Source organism: Silene latifolia, chromosome 4 (assembly GCF_048544455.1).
Source record: "Silene latifolia isolate original U9 population chromosome 4, ASM4854445v1, whole genome shotgun sequence".
Taxonomy (NCBI): Eukaryota; Viridiplantae; Streptophyta; class Magnoliopsida; order Caryophyllales; family Caryophyllaceae; genus Silene; species Silene latifolia.
In genome coordinates this window covers 8,654,997-8,673,131 of record NC_133529.1, presented here as the reverse complement: position 1 = coordinate 8,673,131, position 18,135 = coordinate 8,654,997, and the positions used below count along the sequence as shown (strand labels likewise).

Genomic DNA, 18,135 nt, shown 5'->3' with positions numbered 1-18,135 from the left:
CATGCTTAGAAAATACAGTTTCATTAGAAAGATTGTGATGATTAAGTAATGAACGTAGTTGATTTAGTTTATTTTTCCAGTGATCATCTATTCCATCGCCATGCATGTAAATATTTTACATGCATGTTTAAATTCTCAACCTTTACAAGTTACTCTTTTGGAAGTGGGTTATGGGCTAATTCGATAAAATGGAGAGAGTACTAGATATTATCGTTGGTAAAAAAAAATGTAGTCGTAACTTGGAATAATGTAGTGTTTTGAATAACTTAATTATATGGTCCTTATCGGTTTTGTGGTAGAACCTCCTACGAATAACCTTGATTACTATTAAGATTGTGAATACTGGAAGAAAATACATTTTTTAAGCAATTAGGATTAGTTTTTAGTGATATGTTATAGAAAAGGGTTCATCCATGCAAAATACAAAATTTATATTTCAACAAAAATGCAAATATCATGCTTAGAATTTAGAAAATACAATTGCATTAGATTGTGAATACCGAAAGAAATTACAAAGACGATCTTATAGATCGATGAGGTCGATCTTCAGATTTAATCATATGATTGAAACTAATTACACGATTTAATTATATATTCAAATTAAAATCAAACGAAAAATGAGAAAATAAAATAGCAATACAAATATGTTTAATTTCCATGGACGTACAAGTACGCCATGCAAAGTTATTTACGTACGTATTTCCACAAATAATCTTCATCATTTTTTAAGCAGCAACTGTAATTTGAGGTGGAATGTGATTCATTCCAAAATTCCTCATCCTCTGATCCATTGGCCCATCATCTTCAACGTTAACACGAGGAACATTAACGGCACTGAAATTCGGGATTTCAATTGCAAAAACTCCGTCATTAGTAGGATTATTCCTATGCTGGTTTTTCATCGGCTCAGGGATCGTTTCGTCGTTTGATATATCTTTTTTTCCGATGGGAAGTTCCTCAATTGACTTTGAGTTCCGATAGATGGCGTAGAGGATCATTTGAAGAATTCCGAAGCTGAACCCGAGCACATTAGGGATCTATTTAAGACGTAAAATCAATTAAATTAGGTTTTATTTAAGAATACTGGAAATTTAAGTGATATTACACTTTTATTCTTTTGTGATGAGTATTAATATTTAATCATGTAAACAATCTGTTGAGTCAGAAGAAATAATTATTAAGCGAAATAATGTATTAATGTACATGAAATAATAGTAATTACCGCGACATAGAAGTCATGCTTGCATAGACCGTAGAAGAACCATACAACGGCACTTATAGTAAGGAAGAACGAGAGGAGGAACGGCATGTACTTGACACTCTTGGTGCGAATCACCTTCCTCTGAAATAAATGAATAAAATTTATATAAATTATAATCAAATTGTTTTAAAGTCGGAACATAAAACAAATGAATTAATTCATGTTTTAGAAAGTACTTACCATGACACCAAGGGGAGCAACGAATACACACAATGAGAATACAAGACATATCCATCCAAGTATTGTAAGACGAACACTATCAGTCTTCGCAATAAACATTGTGCAGAAGAAGATAACACCAAACCCGAAAACATTGAATAGTAGAAGCATCTTCAATGTATTCATCTACACAATATTAGGTTCAAAACATTATTTTAGCTCAACCATCAGATACTATCAAATGACTGGAACGGAGAAAGTATATAATTGTACGTAACTACGTAGTACGTACCCTTGTTTCCTTGTTAGCATACATGAGGAAAATGGCAAGGTAGATGGTCTCTATGAAGATACCAAATAAGTTGATAGTGACCAGAAATATGACATCAGTTTTAATGTAGGCATAGAACAACCAGAGGAGTGCACTGAAGAAGGCCACCACATAGGGAATGCTTTGAAATTCTTCGGTCGATTTTTGCTTGTAAATTCGATAAAATGTCGGGCTGAAAATCGTCAAAATCAAATAATTTACGTTAATTTTCGTTATTATTTTGCATGTCGATTTCAAATAGAAACAAACTATTCGTTAATTAATTATATATCCTTCAATCTCAATCGTTTTAATCAAACGTAAATAAATGATTGAGACGGCAAAAAATAAGAAAAGATGGTTAATGTGAAAACTTACATAGGAGAAAGGAAGACCGCAAAGGAAATCGTGTTACCTATGTATTGACAAACACGAAAAAGAGAAGGAATTAATTATGCGAAAAAAGTACATGAATTATTAAATCATATGATAAACACAATTATTTGTTTTAGCTTTAAGTCTAGTCCACGTACAAGTGGATTTCTATGTTGTTATCAGGTTAATAAATGATTGCAAAAGTGCTACTCCTACTTCGTACTAATTAATTATTAGGGTGCTTATGTGTAGGACTCTTTTATCATGCACTAACGGAGTAACAATTGTGTATGCTCTACTCAAGATAACTAAGATTAATAATACAAATGTTACTATCGGTTGTAAATTCTCTCGTCATTAAAAAAAAGTTACTCATTTACTATTAATAAAATGAAAAATCTAGCAATTAGCTTAGTAAAAAACACTTTTCCCTCCTTCCCTCCTATTCAAAATAATAATAAAAAATTCAACAAATAGAAGTCGATAATCACGTTTATTAGTGTCTATTAACAACGTGTATTCCTAATGAACTGTAACAGCGTTTCTGTGTCTGTATATATATAATAAACTAAACAAATAGTAAGTAGCAAATAGTTTAAATTATTTACTTCTAATAATATATATATACTAAATATTAGAAAAATATACCTAGTACACCAAAGATAGTAACCCATGGAAGGTGCTCAAAGAAGTAAGAAAAATTAGTCATATTAATTTTTTTTTTTGTATTTGATTGTAAGTATCACTTTCTTCTCTCTATGAAATATTACAAGTTAAGAGATTTTTCTCTCTTAGTAAATGTGTTTGTTAATATGAGATTTGGTTGTGGACGAGTTAGTAAGAGGTGGCATGAAGCCTATATATAGTGGAGAAAAAGTGATGATGTTAAAAATCATAACTTTTGCATGCAATAATAATTGATATTATTATTAGCTAACGAAAGCAATGAAATATAATAGTATAAGATACAAGTATGTTTTTGTGGTGGGAGATAATGCTTATAACTTTATTTCTTTTACATTTTTTTAATTTTAATTTTTATTTGTTTTGCTATTTTGTTTTAGCAATATGTGCTTTATTTTCTTTTCCACTTGCTTCTCTTAAGTAAAACTATTTTTCGTAAGAACTTCCTGTCATCCATTGGGCTTACCCAAATTTCATTGTTTTTTTTTCTTTGTTGTAAAGGGATTATCAGGTACATGAAATCTCAAATGTTACCCTATGTAACATTTTATTTTAGGTAGTTTATTTGGACAAATAAGCTACTTGTCAAAAAAAATAAGTGTTGTTGTTGTTGTTGTTGTTGTTGTTGTTCTGTTATAAAGGGAGATAAGGGTTATTCTAATGCTAACGGGGTTCGAATTCAGATCTTCATGAGTATCACAGCTAATGCCTTTACCAATAATTAAGCTAGTTGCATTGCATTTTAGTATAAATTCTAGTTAAATAAGTATATAGGGTTAATATTATGTTTGGATGGATTTAGAGGGAGAAGAAGGGGGGTATGAAGAGAAGTAAAAACCTAATGAGATTGCTCTCTTCAAGCTAAGCCTTTAACCCTATTGAAATGAATAAAATCCATAATGAAGATCTTTGTAATATAGGAGAAATTTAGAGGAAAATCTATATGCTTCATTCTCACTACCATAAAGAAGCTCTTTCATACAAAAGCTCTTCTATGAGACCCGATTTACAATTATTTATAGAAATATCACTCGAGTGCATAAGAATTGTTACTGATTTTTTTATATGGTTTTCTTACCTCATTTAAATGATATTTGTGACACTTAGAATTAACTTAATTATTAATTATGCGTATTTCTACTATGTTAGTGTATCTATTTTATCGTATCTCATCATATTTTAATTCATATTTACTACGTTTTGTATTCTTTTCCATACCTAATAAATGATTTCTTATACGAAGTACCATGTAACTAAATAGTCTCATACAGAGTAATTTATTATTGTAAAACCGTTTTAATAAAGGAGTTTGCTTTTTTCACAAGCTTACTCCTTTCCATGTTATTACAATCTAAGGCTCGTCTCAAGACTTCTACGAAAATCTCGAAAAAAGAAAATGTGGACATTTTGTTTTCCTTTCTTTCACGATTTCCGGCGTAAGTTTTTAGTCAAATGCCCATTTTTGGCTAATGAGTATATACACATTTTGTAATCTTCTTCTCCTACTTGTTATTACTGCCTATAAATGGTTAGGGTTTCATGGTGTTTTTACGTATGGGGCCCGCTATTATTTATCTCTTTGACGTGTCAACCACCAAGTGGTTAAAACTTTACAGTTCATAGGTTTCTTAAAGCTTGATCCTACTCACTTCTAACTAATATTTCTTGTATAACAATTACTTATTCCCAACTTATCAATACTCCCTTTCAGTCTCACCATAAAATGTTTCAAATATTAAGGCAAGTCATTGACTTTCAATTTCGAAAAAAAAAAAAAAAACTTTCAGAATAATTATAAAACTTGTTTCTTAGATTCGTCATCGAAATAAAAAAAGGATTTGAATGTCCATTGGGCTAGAAGTATGGATGCAACTATAGGCCTCCGCATACCTGGTGTTTAATATTCCACTTTAGAAATTGGGGGCAGTGAGATTTGAACCCGTGACCTTTTAGTCACATGGCTCTGATACCATGTCAAGAAACCATCTCAACCAAAAGCTTAAGATGATGGTTGTAGTCCCAAGATCGATTTTATACTCTAACATATACATCTAGAGGTATATGTTAGAGTAACATTGTATAACTATATCAAATTTAACTGAGCTTATATATATGTATTTTTTTTCAAAGCGTTATGAAGTTTCTATGCAACATTTTAATTTTTTGGCTTAACTAGTCAAATTTAACTAAGCTTATACGAATTCTTTACGTGAAGGAGCTGGAAAACTTTACACTAAAGATCATAAATTTTAACAACAAAACTCGAAAAGTTTTACTATAAAACTCAGAAATTATACTATCTGTTGTACTACAACTAGACGTATAATCTATGAACTAGTCAAAAATAATGTACTATTTTTAAAAGTTTGCAAATATATTTAAAGGACATTGAAGAAGCAAGTGATTGTTGTCTCAAAAATTGAGAAATAACTTATAGTGTGAGACGATATTAGCACTAATAATAAATGAAAAAAAAAAAAATTATGGATATTTCATTCAAATGCTAATAAATTAGCTTGTGCTTATGAGAATGAAGCAATGCAGTTGCTTAAATTCGGGTTTAAAACAACAAGTAAAAGGCCTACAAATTGAGCTGATATATATAGATGAGGCGTTATTTTAGATCATGATATTAACTACTAATGCGTCATCTTAAGCATACACTCGTACGTCATATTGCTCTCATGCATGAGTAAGTATTAGGATACTAGGCCCATTAAGGTTGGCTATCCTCTTGGCTTTGGTAGTGACGGCTACGTCCTAGGGTTTTAGTAATGCTTAGAGTTTCTTGTAAAGTATTATAAATACCGATCATTCTAATGATATCAATAACACAACAACATTATTATCAATCAATACAATTCCCTTATGCAATCTCCCCTCTATAATCTTAACATGGTATCAGAACCTCTTTCTTGAGGACTCTAAAAACTCGTTTCCGCTATCTTGCCGGTGAGCGAACATGAATAACGCTCACCGGCGGGATATATCCTAGTACTATAAACTTAAAAAAAAAAAATAATAATGATCTTTGTTTGTTTGATGCTGCGTTTCAATTGTCAGCACTTAGTTTTTCTAAGCACAAGAATGCTTTCCTTATTTCCCTTCTATGGTGTGAGATTTTATACTGATTAAGAATCTTCTATCCTCTTTGAAATTTACAAGTCTTCTACTTCGTTTAAGATGGTACAAAAATTGACTGGCGAGTTACGCAATTTTAATCACCATGATGGTGGTTTAGATCTATTTGGAGTTCGAAAAACTTAGCGTTCTCCAAATATTGAAATTGACGGATAATTTTCCGTTTGACTGAAATTTGTTTAGGTCCGATTAGTGTTCCTAGCAAATTATTTGATATTCGACAAGTCCGAAAAGCTTAACGTTCTTGTTCGAATAAATTTTCTACGAGTCTTATACTCGTTTATCTTACCTACCTTTGAAGACGAAGAAAAAGATTACCGAAGATCGAAGAAATTGAAGATTTCATTTTTTTTCTTTTTATATTATTTCTTTTGTGTTTCTCCAATCGTAAAGGCAGTACTATGTAATGCCTTTACGATTGCGGAAGGGTATTAGGATATTAGGCCCATTAGGGCTGGCTATCATCTAGGCTTTGGTAGTGACGGCTACGTCCTAGGGTTTTAGTAATGCTTAGAGTTTCTTGTAAAGTATTACAAATATCGATCATTCTAATGATATCAATAACACAACAACATTATTATCAATCAATACAATTCCCTTATGCAATCTCCCATCTATAATCTTAACAGTAAGGATCCTCTCTATTTCTCAAAAAGAAACCGTGATGATAGATTTTAGTCGTTTGAAGTAAGCACGCTCTTATGTGGTAAAAATTCTACTATTACAAGTTTGACTATACTAATTGTTTGGATGATAAATTTTCTAAAAATAATTTTCTTTTAACATGGCATCAGGGGCGGATCTAGGCCCATTTGACTAGGGCTATAGCCTAGCCCTAGTAATTTTCAGGTAAAAAAATTACATATATATAATAGAGTGGTAAAAGTTCAATTATTGCTCTTTGTCACAATGGTTGGAATGTCACTTTCCAAAGAAAAGACCAAGGTTCAAGTATTGTTCATTGCACTTTAATTCTCCTTTTTTTGTTAGGACTTATTCTCTTTTATTTTACTTTTTATTTTTATTACTTAATATCACTGCAACAAATAAGGTAATTGGCGACCATATAAGGCGACTGAGAACAGTCGCCATTAAGAATAAAGCGACTAAGGCCCGTCGCCCGCACTTCGTAGCTAGGTTTAGTCGCTTTTGGCGACAGGCCTTCGTCGCCAATTTTGGCGACGGAATTTTTTAAAGCGGGCGACAGAAACTCGTCGCCAAAATTGGCGACTGTTTTTGGTCGCCACATTAGCGACTGTCAGTGGTCGCCATAGTTCAAGCCACGTCACCTCCAAAAACTGAAGATTGGCGACGGGTTTTGGTCGCCAATTTGGCGACTGTTTTTGGTCGCCATTTTGGCGACTGTTTTTGGTCGCCAATGACCCTAAAATTAAATCATGATCAGATGGTTAGCGACGGTTTGCCGTCGCCAATTGCCCAGTATCCGTCGCCAATTTTACATTTTTTTTAGCCTAAAAATCGTTTTTGACCTAGCCAAATACGTAAAAACCTGCAAATAAACCAACAATTCCAGCAGAGAACACATGGGAAGCCAACACAACCAAATTTGATAAAGAAAATCATGTTCCATACACACAACTACGAGTTTTGGTCATCTAACATTATCCGGGAATAACATGTTCTCTAAAAAACTACATAACAGGGAAACTTGCTCCCGCTCCACTACCACCTCCATAATTAGGATCTCTAGGATCCTTTGGTTGCGGGCGCCACCCAGTGTTGGAATTGGCGAAAAAGGAGTTCATCCGGTCCATTTCCTCCTTCATCCTCCGAATTTCTTCATCTCTCTCGGCATCCCGCCTCTCCCTCTCGGCATCCTGCCTCTCCTTGGCGGCTAATTGAGCTTGGAGCACACTTACGACACTTGGGGTATAAGGTTGTTGTTGGGAGGAAATTGACCCTCTTCTTCTTGGAGTAGGGTAGAAAATCTCCTTTGCCGACCCGGCTCCATACACATCTCCTCTTTGGAACCCCTCAACAAGATCAAACCATAGCTCATTGTCATCAATTTCCGGGTTGTTCTTCCTACGGACAAGGAATTGTTCCTAAAAAATTGATAAAACATTAATGGTTAGAGGTTACTTATCTAAAAATTGATAAAACATATACTTTAACACATTAAGAAATTTTTTTTTTTGACACTTACATATAATCATGATCTTTTTCCTTCGCGAAGATTAACTTGCCCTTGCTTGTCTTCTTTGCGTGAGTGTCAACAAAGAGATCAACAATCGTGGGTATCTTGCCCTTATTCTTCTTGGTCTTCCGGGAAAAAAAACAAGGAAATTGTTACTCAAACATGATAATTAATGAGACTAAATTAGAAGACTATTAAATTAAAAGCTAAGACAAATAACTTACATCTGACAACACACGATCATGAAAAGATTGAGACCCTCCATAATGAGTAGGCTTAACTTCCGCGTCCTTATCTCCTCCTTTCCTGTTGATCTTGTTCCGGGCCGATGCTTCCTTGAACTCAGGATTGTTCCGGTACTTGGTATATTCCTCATATGACGCACCTATAATCAATAAAATATCAATTATTAATTAATATAGTTTCAAAATATGTAATGAATTTTAACTAATTACGGGTATTAAAAGAAACTAAATACCTTTCATGAAAGATGGCGCCTTCTTCCTCTTAGACACCTTATACATGTTGTCTCTTAGCCTCTTCTTGCCAATGTCATTATACCTTTGCCAAACTAGGCGCTCAAGGTCGGTTGGCCAATAGAACACACGCTACAAAAAGTAAACACATGGATGAGAAACAAATTAATAATAAGGTAATTAGAATAAATAAATTATATTTAATAATATATATTTTATAAATAGATACCCGGAAGTTGTTGAACCACATCTCCTTATCTTCATCGCAGCGTTACTCCAACAAGTAACGCCGTGTGTCATGTTCTCTTGGGTGCTAGTAGTCACACCACGAACAACTGTTTGACTTCTAAATCTGAAATCAAACATGTTAAAAACATAATTATATAGGAAAAAAAATAATGTATAATTAACATATGTCTAAAAAAGTCATTTATTACTAAATAAAAAAATTACAAACTAGAATGAATAAAAAATTACCAAAGACCATTCGGATCAAGGATCATCCTCGCACGTCGCATGCTGGGGTATAGCAACCTCCTCCTCCTCCTCCTCCTCCTCCTCACTCACCTCCGTAGTAGAACGGTCAACGTCCTCCTCCCGCTCCTGGAGCTACTACCTCCCTCACTATAGCCTCCCGCCGCCTACCTCCTCCACGAGCCATGTGTACTACAATTGAATAAAAAGTGTTAGCAAATATTACAGGGTAATTATTATAAGATACAAAAAAATAAAACCTAATAAACAGATATAAAAGAAAAAATAAAACGCTAATAATTGTTTCCAAATTTTGATATGTATACTTTCAATACCTTCTCTTACTCATCATCATCATCATCCTCATCTTCTTCTTCTTCTTTTTCTTCTTTTTCTTCCTCTTCCTCCTCCTCTTCTTCTTCTTCCCCCTCTTCTATCCCATCCCTCTCCTTATCATTTTCTTCTTCTTCCTCTTCTAACTCCTCCTCCGCTTCTATCTCATTTGCATAAATAATTTCATCATGATCAACTGGGACAAAATGTTTCGATACAACCTCTTCTTGGAAAAAAGATGTATCAACTTCTGATCGTGCCTTTGTTTTAAAAACGGCCCACCATTGCTTTTGTTGTCTATCATTACTTGTGCTCAGAAGAGATGCAAAATAAACTTGATGAGCTTGTTGTGCAAGTATAAATGAGTCATATTTAGAGTAGGTTCGAGTATGATTCACTTTCACGAGTTTGTAACGATCATGGACTCTCGTTCCAGCTACGGAATTATCCCTCCATTGAATCTTGAATAAGACGGTTTTATAACTCTGATCCCGGCCATTGTAGCACAACTCAAAGATATCCTCTAATATGCCATAATATTCATTGCCATCAAGAGAAAAAATAGTAACGCCGTAGTTGCATTTAGCCTTACTTTTGCCATAGTCAAATGTTTGAAACTTAAACCCATTAACTGAATATCGATTCCACGTCACAACCTTTCGAGAAGGACCCAAAGCCAAGCTTCTTATCACACCATCTTGAATATTTAGCTTACATACATGCTTCCGAAACCAGGCTGGAAATTGATCCTCATGCTTATGCCAAACATCCTCGCTGTTCACATTTGGGTGTTCTTTAATGAAATCTGTCACAAATTGAGCTTCATATGGCTCCAAAACCTCACAATTAGATAGCACATAAAGGTGGGCACGGTTATACTCCTTGTCATTGCATATAGAACCTTCCACACGAGCTTTATTACCAATTTTTTTCTTCACATGATTAAGAAACATTTCGAAAGGATACATCCACCTATATTGGACGGGTCCACCAACTTTAGCTTCATATGGCAAATGGATAGGTAGATGCTCCATCGAATTGAAAAAAGAAGGCGGAAATATCATCTCAAGTTTACACAAAATTTCTGGTATTTGGTCTTCTAAACGACTCATGTCCTCAACTGATATCGTGGAGGAACATAAATCTCTAAAAAATTGACTTATTTCTCAGAATCGCATTCCAAATCGTAGTCTGAGTAAATTTTTAAAAGCCACGGGTAATAAGCGCTCCATGAAAACATGACAATCATGACTTTTCAACCCTTTCAACTTCGCCTTCAAATCAACACAACGGCTCAAATCGGATGCATATCCATCGAGAAACTTCAAGTTTCCTATCCAATCGCACAATACCTTTCTTTGAGCTTTGTCAAGAGTAAATATGGCTTTTGGTTTAGCCCCATCCTTACGAATATGAAGTTTAGGACGATCACAAAATTTCTTCAATTCTATTCTTGAATTAATATCATCACGTGTCTTTCCTTTTACATCCATAATCGTATGAATAAGTAACTCAAAGAAGTTCTTCTCTATGTGCATCACATCCAAATTGTGTCCGATCAACATTGTTTTCCAAAGGGAAGCTCCCAAAAATACTTCTTTTAAACCAACCATTTTTTTCTTTTTCAACTCTTTAAACTCTTCTTCATCCCCATCGACGCTTGATGGCAAATCACGATCTGACCTCCCATATCCCATCCCCTTGAGTTGAACCGAGAGCATTGTCACGCACCTCCTTACCTTTTAAGAAAGATTTCTGGTTCTCTCTATGAATATGTCCATCCGGTAAGAAACATTTATGATAATCAAACCAACTAATTTTTTTGGAATTAGGAAGATAAAATGCTTTACTCCTATCCATGCAATAAGGACATGCCTTTCGCCCAGCTCTGTTGCCCATCCCGATAGCATACCATATGCGGGAAAATCATTTATAGTCCATAACAATGAAGCTCTTAGTTGGAAATTTTGCTTCTTCGACACATCAAATGTTTCTACACCAACTTCCCACAAATACTTCAGTTCTTCCACCAACGGTTGTAAATAAACATCCAGATGGTTTTTTGGGTTATCGGACCGGAATAAGTAAAGAGAGGAAAATAAATTGTCTTTTCAGACAAAGCCAAGGAGGTAAGTTGTACGGCGTGGTCATTACGGGCCAACACGAGTACTTTCTACCAAATCCGACCAAAAGGGTCAAACCCATCCGTGCCTACAAGCGAAGTCTCACATTGCGAGGTTACTCGGCAAAATCGGGATATAACCTATCAAAACGCTTCCACTCCTCCCGTCACTCGGATGACACATCTTTCCTGGTGTACGAGGATTTTCTTTGTGCCATCTCATTTGGTTGGCAAGATTTTTCGTGGCATACATTCTTTGAAGTCTAGGAGCTAATGGAAAATAAATTAATGTGTTTTCTGATATTGGTTTCTTTCTCTTTCCATTCCTTTTATTACCCTTCTTCCCCTTCAAAACAATATTTCCTTCACTTGTCTCATATCTATCCCTTTGACATTTCTTACATTTGTCAAGCAAAGCATCATCTTTCCAAAAAAGCATACATCCTTTAGGACATGCATCAATCTTTTCATGTGGAAGTCAAGACCTTTGACCACTTTCTTGGTATTATAGAAATTTCTGGTCATAACATTATTATCGGGTATAACATCCTCAACCAACGTAGCAATACTATCAACGGCTTTAAATAGCATATTATACTCACATTTTAAAGAAACTATCCTGGATGCAACTTGTAACAATGTCATTCTACTCCCCTCATATAAGGTTTTTCGGAAGTACTTAGCATGTCCAAAAAGGCTTTTGCTCTTGGGTTTGGTTGTTCTTCATCAATCATTGGTACACGGTCGTCATTAATGAAATCATTAGACCGAAAGGCATCAAGTACCATTTCTCTATATGGGTTCTCATTTTGTTGGATTTGAGGCTCTTCGGGATAATATTTTTCTCCATGGGAGATCCAATTGTAGTAGTTTGGAAAAAAAACCATTTGTAACAAGATGCTCTTTTACTTCAATGTCAAATAAATATTTTAAGTTTTTACATTTAGTACAAGGACACCTAAGTTTATGTTGTTCCAAATCATATGAATCTTGACATCTAGCAAATTCAATAAATCCACGAACTCCCTTTACAAATCTAGCGATAGGACGTTTCTTCTTATCTACTCTTTCTTCGTACATCCAAATTACGTTTAGATCTCTTCATTTTAATCTATAAGCAATATATAGCAAACTAACCATTTTAAATAATAATATTTAATTTCAATAAAAAACAATGGTTATCTCATCCTCCATTTTATGCTAATTTCAAGATTTCAATTGGGTCCTTATCACTCCAACCTAAACCCATCAATGTACGTTTCAAGTCACTAGCAAACACACATTTGTGAATTATTAATGAGAAAAAAATCGGCAAAGAATTCCCCTTAGTTCTCCAAATACACAATGTAGAATAGATACATATTCCACATATGTATTCAGAGAACATTGGAGAAAATTGTAACCAAATTCTTTTCTCATTAATAAAATCACAACTATGTGTTTACTACCTAAGTGACTTGAAACGTACAAAGACAGTCCCAAAATGGGGACTATTCAAGAATTGCTCCTAATGAGTAATTCTTGAACGGGTACTAGGTCATTATATATTAAACAAGTTGTCAAAATTATAACGCAAATTTATACAATCCCCTAATCAAATGACATTACTAATTTAACAAATTTATACATCATGCTCATTCTAACTTAATTTCGTTAATTATAAGGCAAATTTATACAATCCTAACATTATACTACCTTCATAAAACTATACTACCTTCAACAATACTACTTCAATATTACTAAAACTAAGTTACTACCTTCAATAATACTAATATTATCAAGATAACCTTCAATTACATCCCCTAATCAAATGACATTACTAATTTAACAAAAAACCCCAATTTCTAACCCTAACTCAAATTAATTAACAAAAATGCTAATTAAATTACAACTACATACATTAATAAGCATCACTAATGTATAAATTACAACTAGATACTAAATAAGCATCACAACTTAAACAAAATATGAAGGATTGAAGTAATTAAATCAATTTGAGTCGAAAACAAACCTTTATTAAAAAGAAAAACAAAGGGTCGGTAGTGATGTGGTGATGTGGTGTGCGGATGGCGGCGGCGAGTGGTGGCGTCCGGTGGTCGTGGTAGTTGATGGTGGCGTCGGGTCGTCGGGTTCTTGTAGTTTTTTTTTTTGGTTGTTGATAGAATGAATGAGGGGTGACGGGTGAAGAAATTGGCAAAAAAAAAATATCAGGCGATTTAGCGACTGTTTCTGGTCGCCAAATTGGCGACGGGTATTGGTCGCTAAATTTGGCGACTGTTTTCGGTCGCTAAATTGGATAACTTTCGGTCGCCCGTGGATTTCATACAGATTTTTGGATAAAAAGCTACAGTCGCCAAATTGGCGACTGTTTTCCGTCGCCCGAGTTTTTTTTTCTATCGCCAAATTGGCGACTGTAGCTTCTCCATCGCCTTTGTCTTGTTTTCTTGTAGTGTATGTTACTTGGTTTTCTAATTTCTCCTTCTCCGACCAAATAATCTTCTACCTGTTCCTATTTTTTTATCTTTTACATTAACTGCAAAAAGTATTTTAATCACAAATAAATAAATGATTGGGTGATTGGGACGAAGGGACTAAATACCACCCAAATAAAGCAGTTTGTTTAGTATACTCGTAATCAAGTATTGTTCATTTAGTATAAATTATTTAGTTAAAATACGAAATTTGTCAAAAAAAAACTGTCATATTTGGTTAAAATATCATGAAAGTGACACATAAAATATACTTTATAACAATATCACGTAAAAGCATGTATACTTATAGACTTGTTCCTTTTAGTGTATTTTGAACCTTGAAAAAAAAATTTAGCCCTAGATATATATAATTCCTGGTTCCGCCCCTACATGGCATGACTTAAGTATCAACAATGGCCATCTTAGCTGGGACTTTGTACCGTCTTTTGTTCCTGCTTTGTAGACCCCCAACTCTAGGCTTGTATGTGAACTTTGGTATTTGTTAAATCATGGAAACGGGTTTGAGTCGCATCTAAATAGAGGAAAAAGAGTCCGTTTTATAAGTCCAAAGAGGTTCAACTCTAAAACGAATTGGTAATAGAGTGAGTAACCCCTTGACTTATAAATTGGTAAACTTTCTCCTTTATTATCAATGTAGGACAACACACATGTGGGACTAGTTGGATTTTTTCACAGTTTTATTAATATAATTGTTCTTCTTTTCCAAAATTATATATATATATATATATATATATATATATATATATATATATATATATATATATATATATATATATATATATATATATATATATATATATATATATACATATATCACAAACAAGATTAAAGGTCTATCTTTGATAGCGGGGTAGAAGTCGCCGTACCCGATCAAACAAATTCTCAACTAGTAAAGGGTAATCGAGGTCGAACCACAAGGAGCAAGGGTGATTACTAATTGCCTAAATTCTTATGCTTAGCTAAGTCGGATAAAACAAAGATGAATATTATCTAAAAGATTAAACTAAATAACAAGAAATAAATTAAACTAATTAAACTATAAAATGATAAAGCAAGCTATTAAATACGATTTACTCAAATTAATTAAGGCCTAGGGAACGACTAAACCACCGACATTCGTAATAAATCATGAGTTCCTTCAACTAGTTGTTAAGGGGGAAGTGTATTGGGTGGAGACGCCTCTAATTCGCCCACCAACTCCCTCCCGGGCTCATGGTGGGACACTAGTGATACCGAATCAACTCCCTCCCGGGCTCATGACTCGATTTCTCCCGACTCAAGACTCAAGGGTCACCAAGTGGGCCCACTCCGCTCACCTCTCATCAAGATCAAGGGCTTAAGCCCGCGATAAACTCCCGGTCATCCCTACCCTTCTCCCGAAGGTGAATTTCAAACCGAAAAACAAAGGCACCCCACTTGGTTCTCCTCCTGGCTCAACCCAAGTCGGCACACGACCAAAAAGGGTAATGCAATCAATCCCAACCTAACCAACTCCCGTTGGTGGACAAGGGTCAAAACAGACAATTACTCCCAAATAGACACAACAATTCAATTCCTTTGTTTAAACCCAAAAACTCCTCCTCAACAACTAATTTAATGAACTCAATTAGATAAATTACTCATGTTAGGGTCTAACCGCACCCTAGTGAAAATACTACTCACTAATCATGGTTAATTTAGCAAGACAAGCAATAAAGGAGGATACTTTAACAATAAACAAGGTGATATTATGAATTTTATGATAGAGCATGTAAAGGTGATAAGAGATGATGGAAGTCAACTAATAAGGCTAAGAGTAGATGAATTAACTCAAAAAGACCCAAGCTTTATCAAATCTATCAAAGTCTCAAGCTTTATATGAACACCTCCAATCAAAAGCATGAACAACAAACAAGAGAGAGAGAGAGATTTGACTAAACTATCAACAAACAACAAGTCTCAACAAATTCTAACAAAAAGAAATCAAACAACAACTATAGAAAACAATTGAAGAACAAGGGAGAAAAGAAAAAAAGGAAAGAAGCAATACCAACTATGAAAGGATGAATAATAATGAAGAACACGGTAAGAACAATAATAATAATCTTTGATTGATGAAGAATGATTGACAAGTTACAAAGGATTTGAGTTTTTCCTCTCTTAACCTTACAAATTTCTTCTTAAACTCAGATTAGATCCCTAATTTTCTGGGAAATTAAGTATTTATATATCTCAAGTACAAAAAGGTAGGTGGAAAAACAAGAGAAGACGAAAACAACTGCAGCCGAAGGAGTAAATTGTACCCGGGAGGGTACAATTATGCCCGGGCGGGTATAATTGTACCCTCCCGGGTAAAATGTCAAAATGTGCTAAAAAACGCTAAAAACGCCAAACGGGTGAAAGGTACCCGGCCGGGTAAAGTTGTGCCCGGTCGGGTAAAGTTATGCCCGGCCGGGTGTAGTTAACTCCCTCGGTTGTAATTCCTCCTAGTTGCTTCCATTCTTCAAGCAAATCCCGCTCCAAGTTCCATCCCTCTTACATTCTCGAGCATGGTACCTACAAAAGGGTTCATAAGTATGGGAAAAAATGCTCAAAACATGTCTGACACTAAGCATGAGAGAAAATAACTCGGACTAGGCTAATACTAACTAAATGAGTTCATAATGTTTGATTTATCAAGACAAAATGGGTCCGGGACATCAAAATATGGGGGTTAAAATGGTGTTATCAATCTTCTTCTGAAATTGGAAAAAATTAAGAGGAGAGATTAGCAAGTGTTAGCTTCGAGTTAAAAAAAAATACTTTCAATATAAATATATATTTTACGACGTTACTCGGTTTTATGGGTTAGTTTTGCAGATAGAATTTTTTCTCAAATCAAAGCATATCAACAAGAATTTGAAAATTAATGAAGTGTCAAATTAATCTATAAGGAATACACTAAAAAGTAATTAAAATCTGTATTTATCATGCATGTATTGCGCGGGATCTAGACTAATACAAGGTATTAATTAGCTAATAGTTATATGTATATAAACCTGATGATGTACGTGTAACATTAGGTGTTAAATGAATGTGAATTCATTTGTTTTAACAACTAGTATAGATCCCGCGCATGCATGCACGATATTTATAGATCCTTTCATTTATACTGTATTTTTTACAGATTTAAAATTGACATATTATTAACTTTCCATATTTTAATATGAAGATAAAAAATTGAAATGGAAAACTAATAAAAAAATTGAGCAAAGTCAGAAATGTGTATTTTAATGAAATTCTTTACCAGAAAAGTAATGATTTCAATTTATAAATTTTCTCAAATAATTTTAAATATCGACAAAATTAGGCATATTGACACAGTGGTTTGAGGCATATGTACCTGGTATGTTTTTTTTATACGAAACTAATAATATCAATTTATCGGTTTTTCATATACAAATTTTTTGATACCAGTTTGTTTTATTTTAATTAAAAGATTATAATTTAGTTAAAAATAGATTATAATTATTAAAGATTATATCTTAATTAAAAGATAGTAATTTAATAAAAATAGAGTTTTGTTTCCTTATTTAACCATATTCCTTTTGCAGGAAAAATTATTGAGAATTTTTATTCTCTTAGTAGTAAATAAAAGGGGGGTTACTGATGCGTGCATTTTATATAGGCATTTTGTACTTCATTTGCACGCATTCCTATGCATATTTAGTAGTGTTTAGTTACAAATATCCCCCGAATTGTCTACTTTGGTTTCTCTTGTATTATTTGCAGGTATGAACCGGAGAGGAGCATAATCAAGCCTAAAATATGTCCCTATGCATGCATTTAGGATATGAGTTGAGTCAGAGCTTGGAGACTACTATTTTGAGATACGCATAGAAGTAAGGAAGCTTAGCGGACAAAGGAAGAGCTTCATATTGCTAGTGCCTACTTTGAAGAGCTATATCTCGAGTTATACAACTGATTTTCAAGTTATTCCAATTGGAGATGAAAGCTCATCCTCTTAGCTTTCCAACGCCACCGGAAACGCTCTGTTTGCCCAATTAACGAAGAAATGGCGGCCGTTTGAAGTTCAGTGTGCGAAGCAGGAATTGTGCGCTGGAAAGTATTCGATCGAGTACTATCTTGTTCGATCGAGTACCTAATGTCCTCGATCGAATGGTGTCTTTTT

The 18,135-nt window shown here is 34.1% G+C and overlaps 1 protein-coding gene across 1 annotated transcript; it reads right to left on the bottom strand.

Moving 5' to 3' along the window:
• Positions 1-466: 466 nt before the first annotated feature.
• Positions 467-2,937, bottom strand: LOC141652820 (bidirectional sugar transporter SWEET12-like). Its single transcript, XM_074460425.1, has 6 exons — positions 2,754-2,937; positions 2,109-2,145; positions 1,713-1,923; positions 1,442-1,606; positions 1,223-1,342; positions 467-1,037 (listed from the first exon to the last, which is right to left on the bottom strand). Exons 1-6 carry the CDS (start codon positions 2,812-2,814, stop codon positions 726-728), a joined length of 906 nt encoding a protein of 301 aa, XP_074316526.1. The 5' UTR covers positions 2,815-2,937; the 3' UTR covers positions 467-725.
• Positions 2,938-18,135: the final 15,198 nt, after the last annotated feature.

Excerpts from the sequence above, each read along its gene's own strand:
- LOC141652820 (XM_074460425.1), bottom strand. The coding sequence starts at position 2,814 with ATGACTAATTTTTCTTACTTCTTTGAGCACCTTCCATGGGTTACTATC. Across the intron at positions 2,146-2,753 it reads TACTATCTTTGGTGTACTAG|GTAACACGATTTCCTTTGCG; the intron begins GTATATTTTTCT and ends GTCAATACATAG. Across the intron at positions 1,607-1,712 it reads ATGCTAACAAGGAAACAAGG|ATGAATACATTGAAGATGCT; the intron begins GTACGTACTACG and ends AATATTGTGTAG.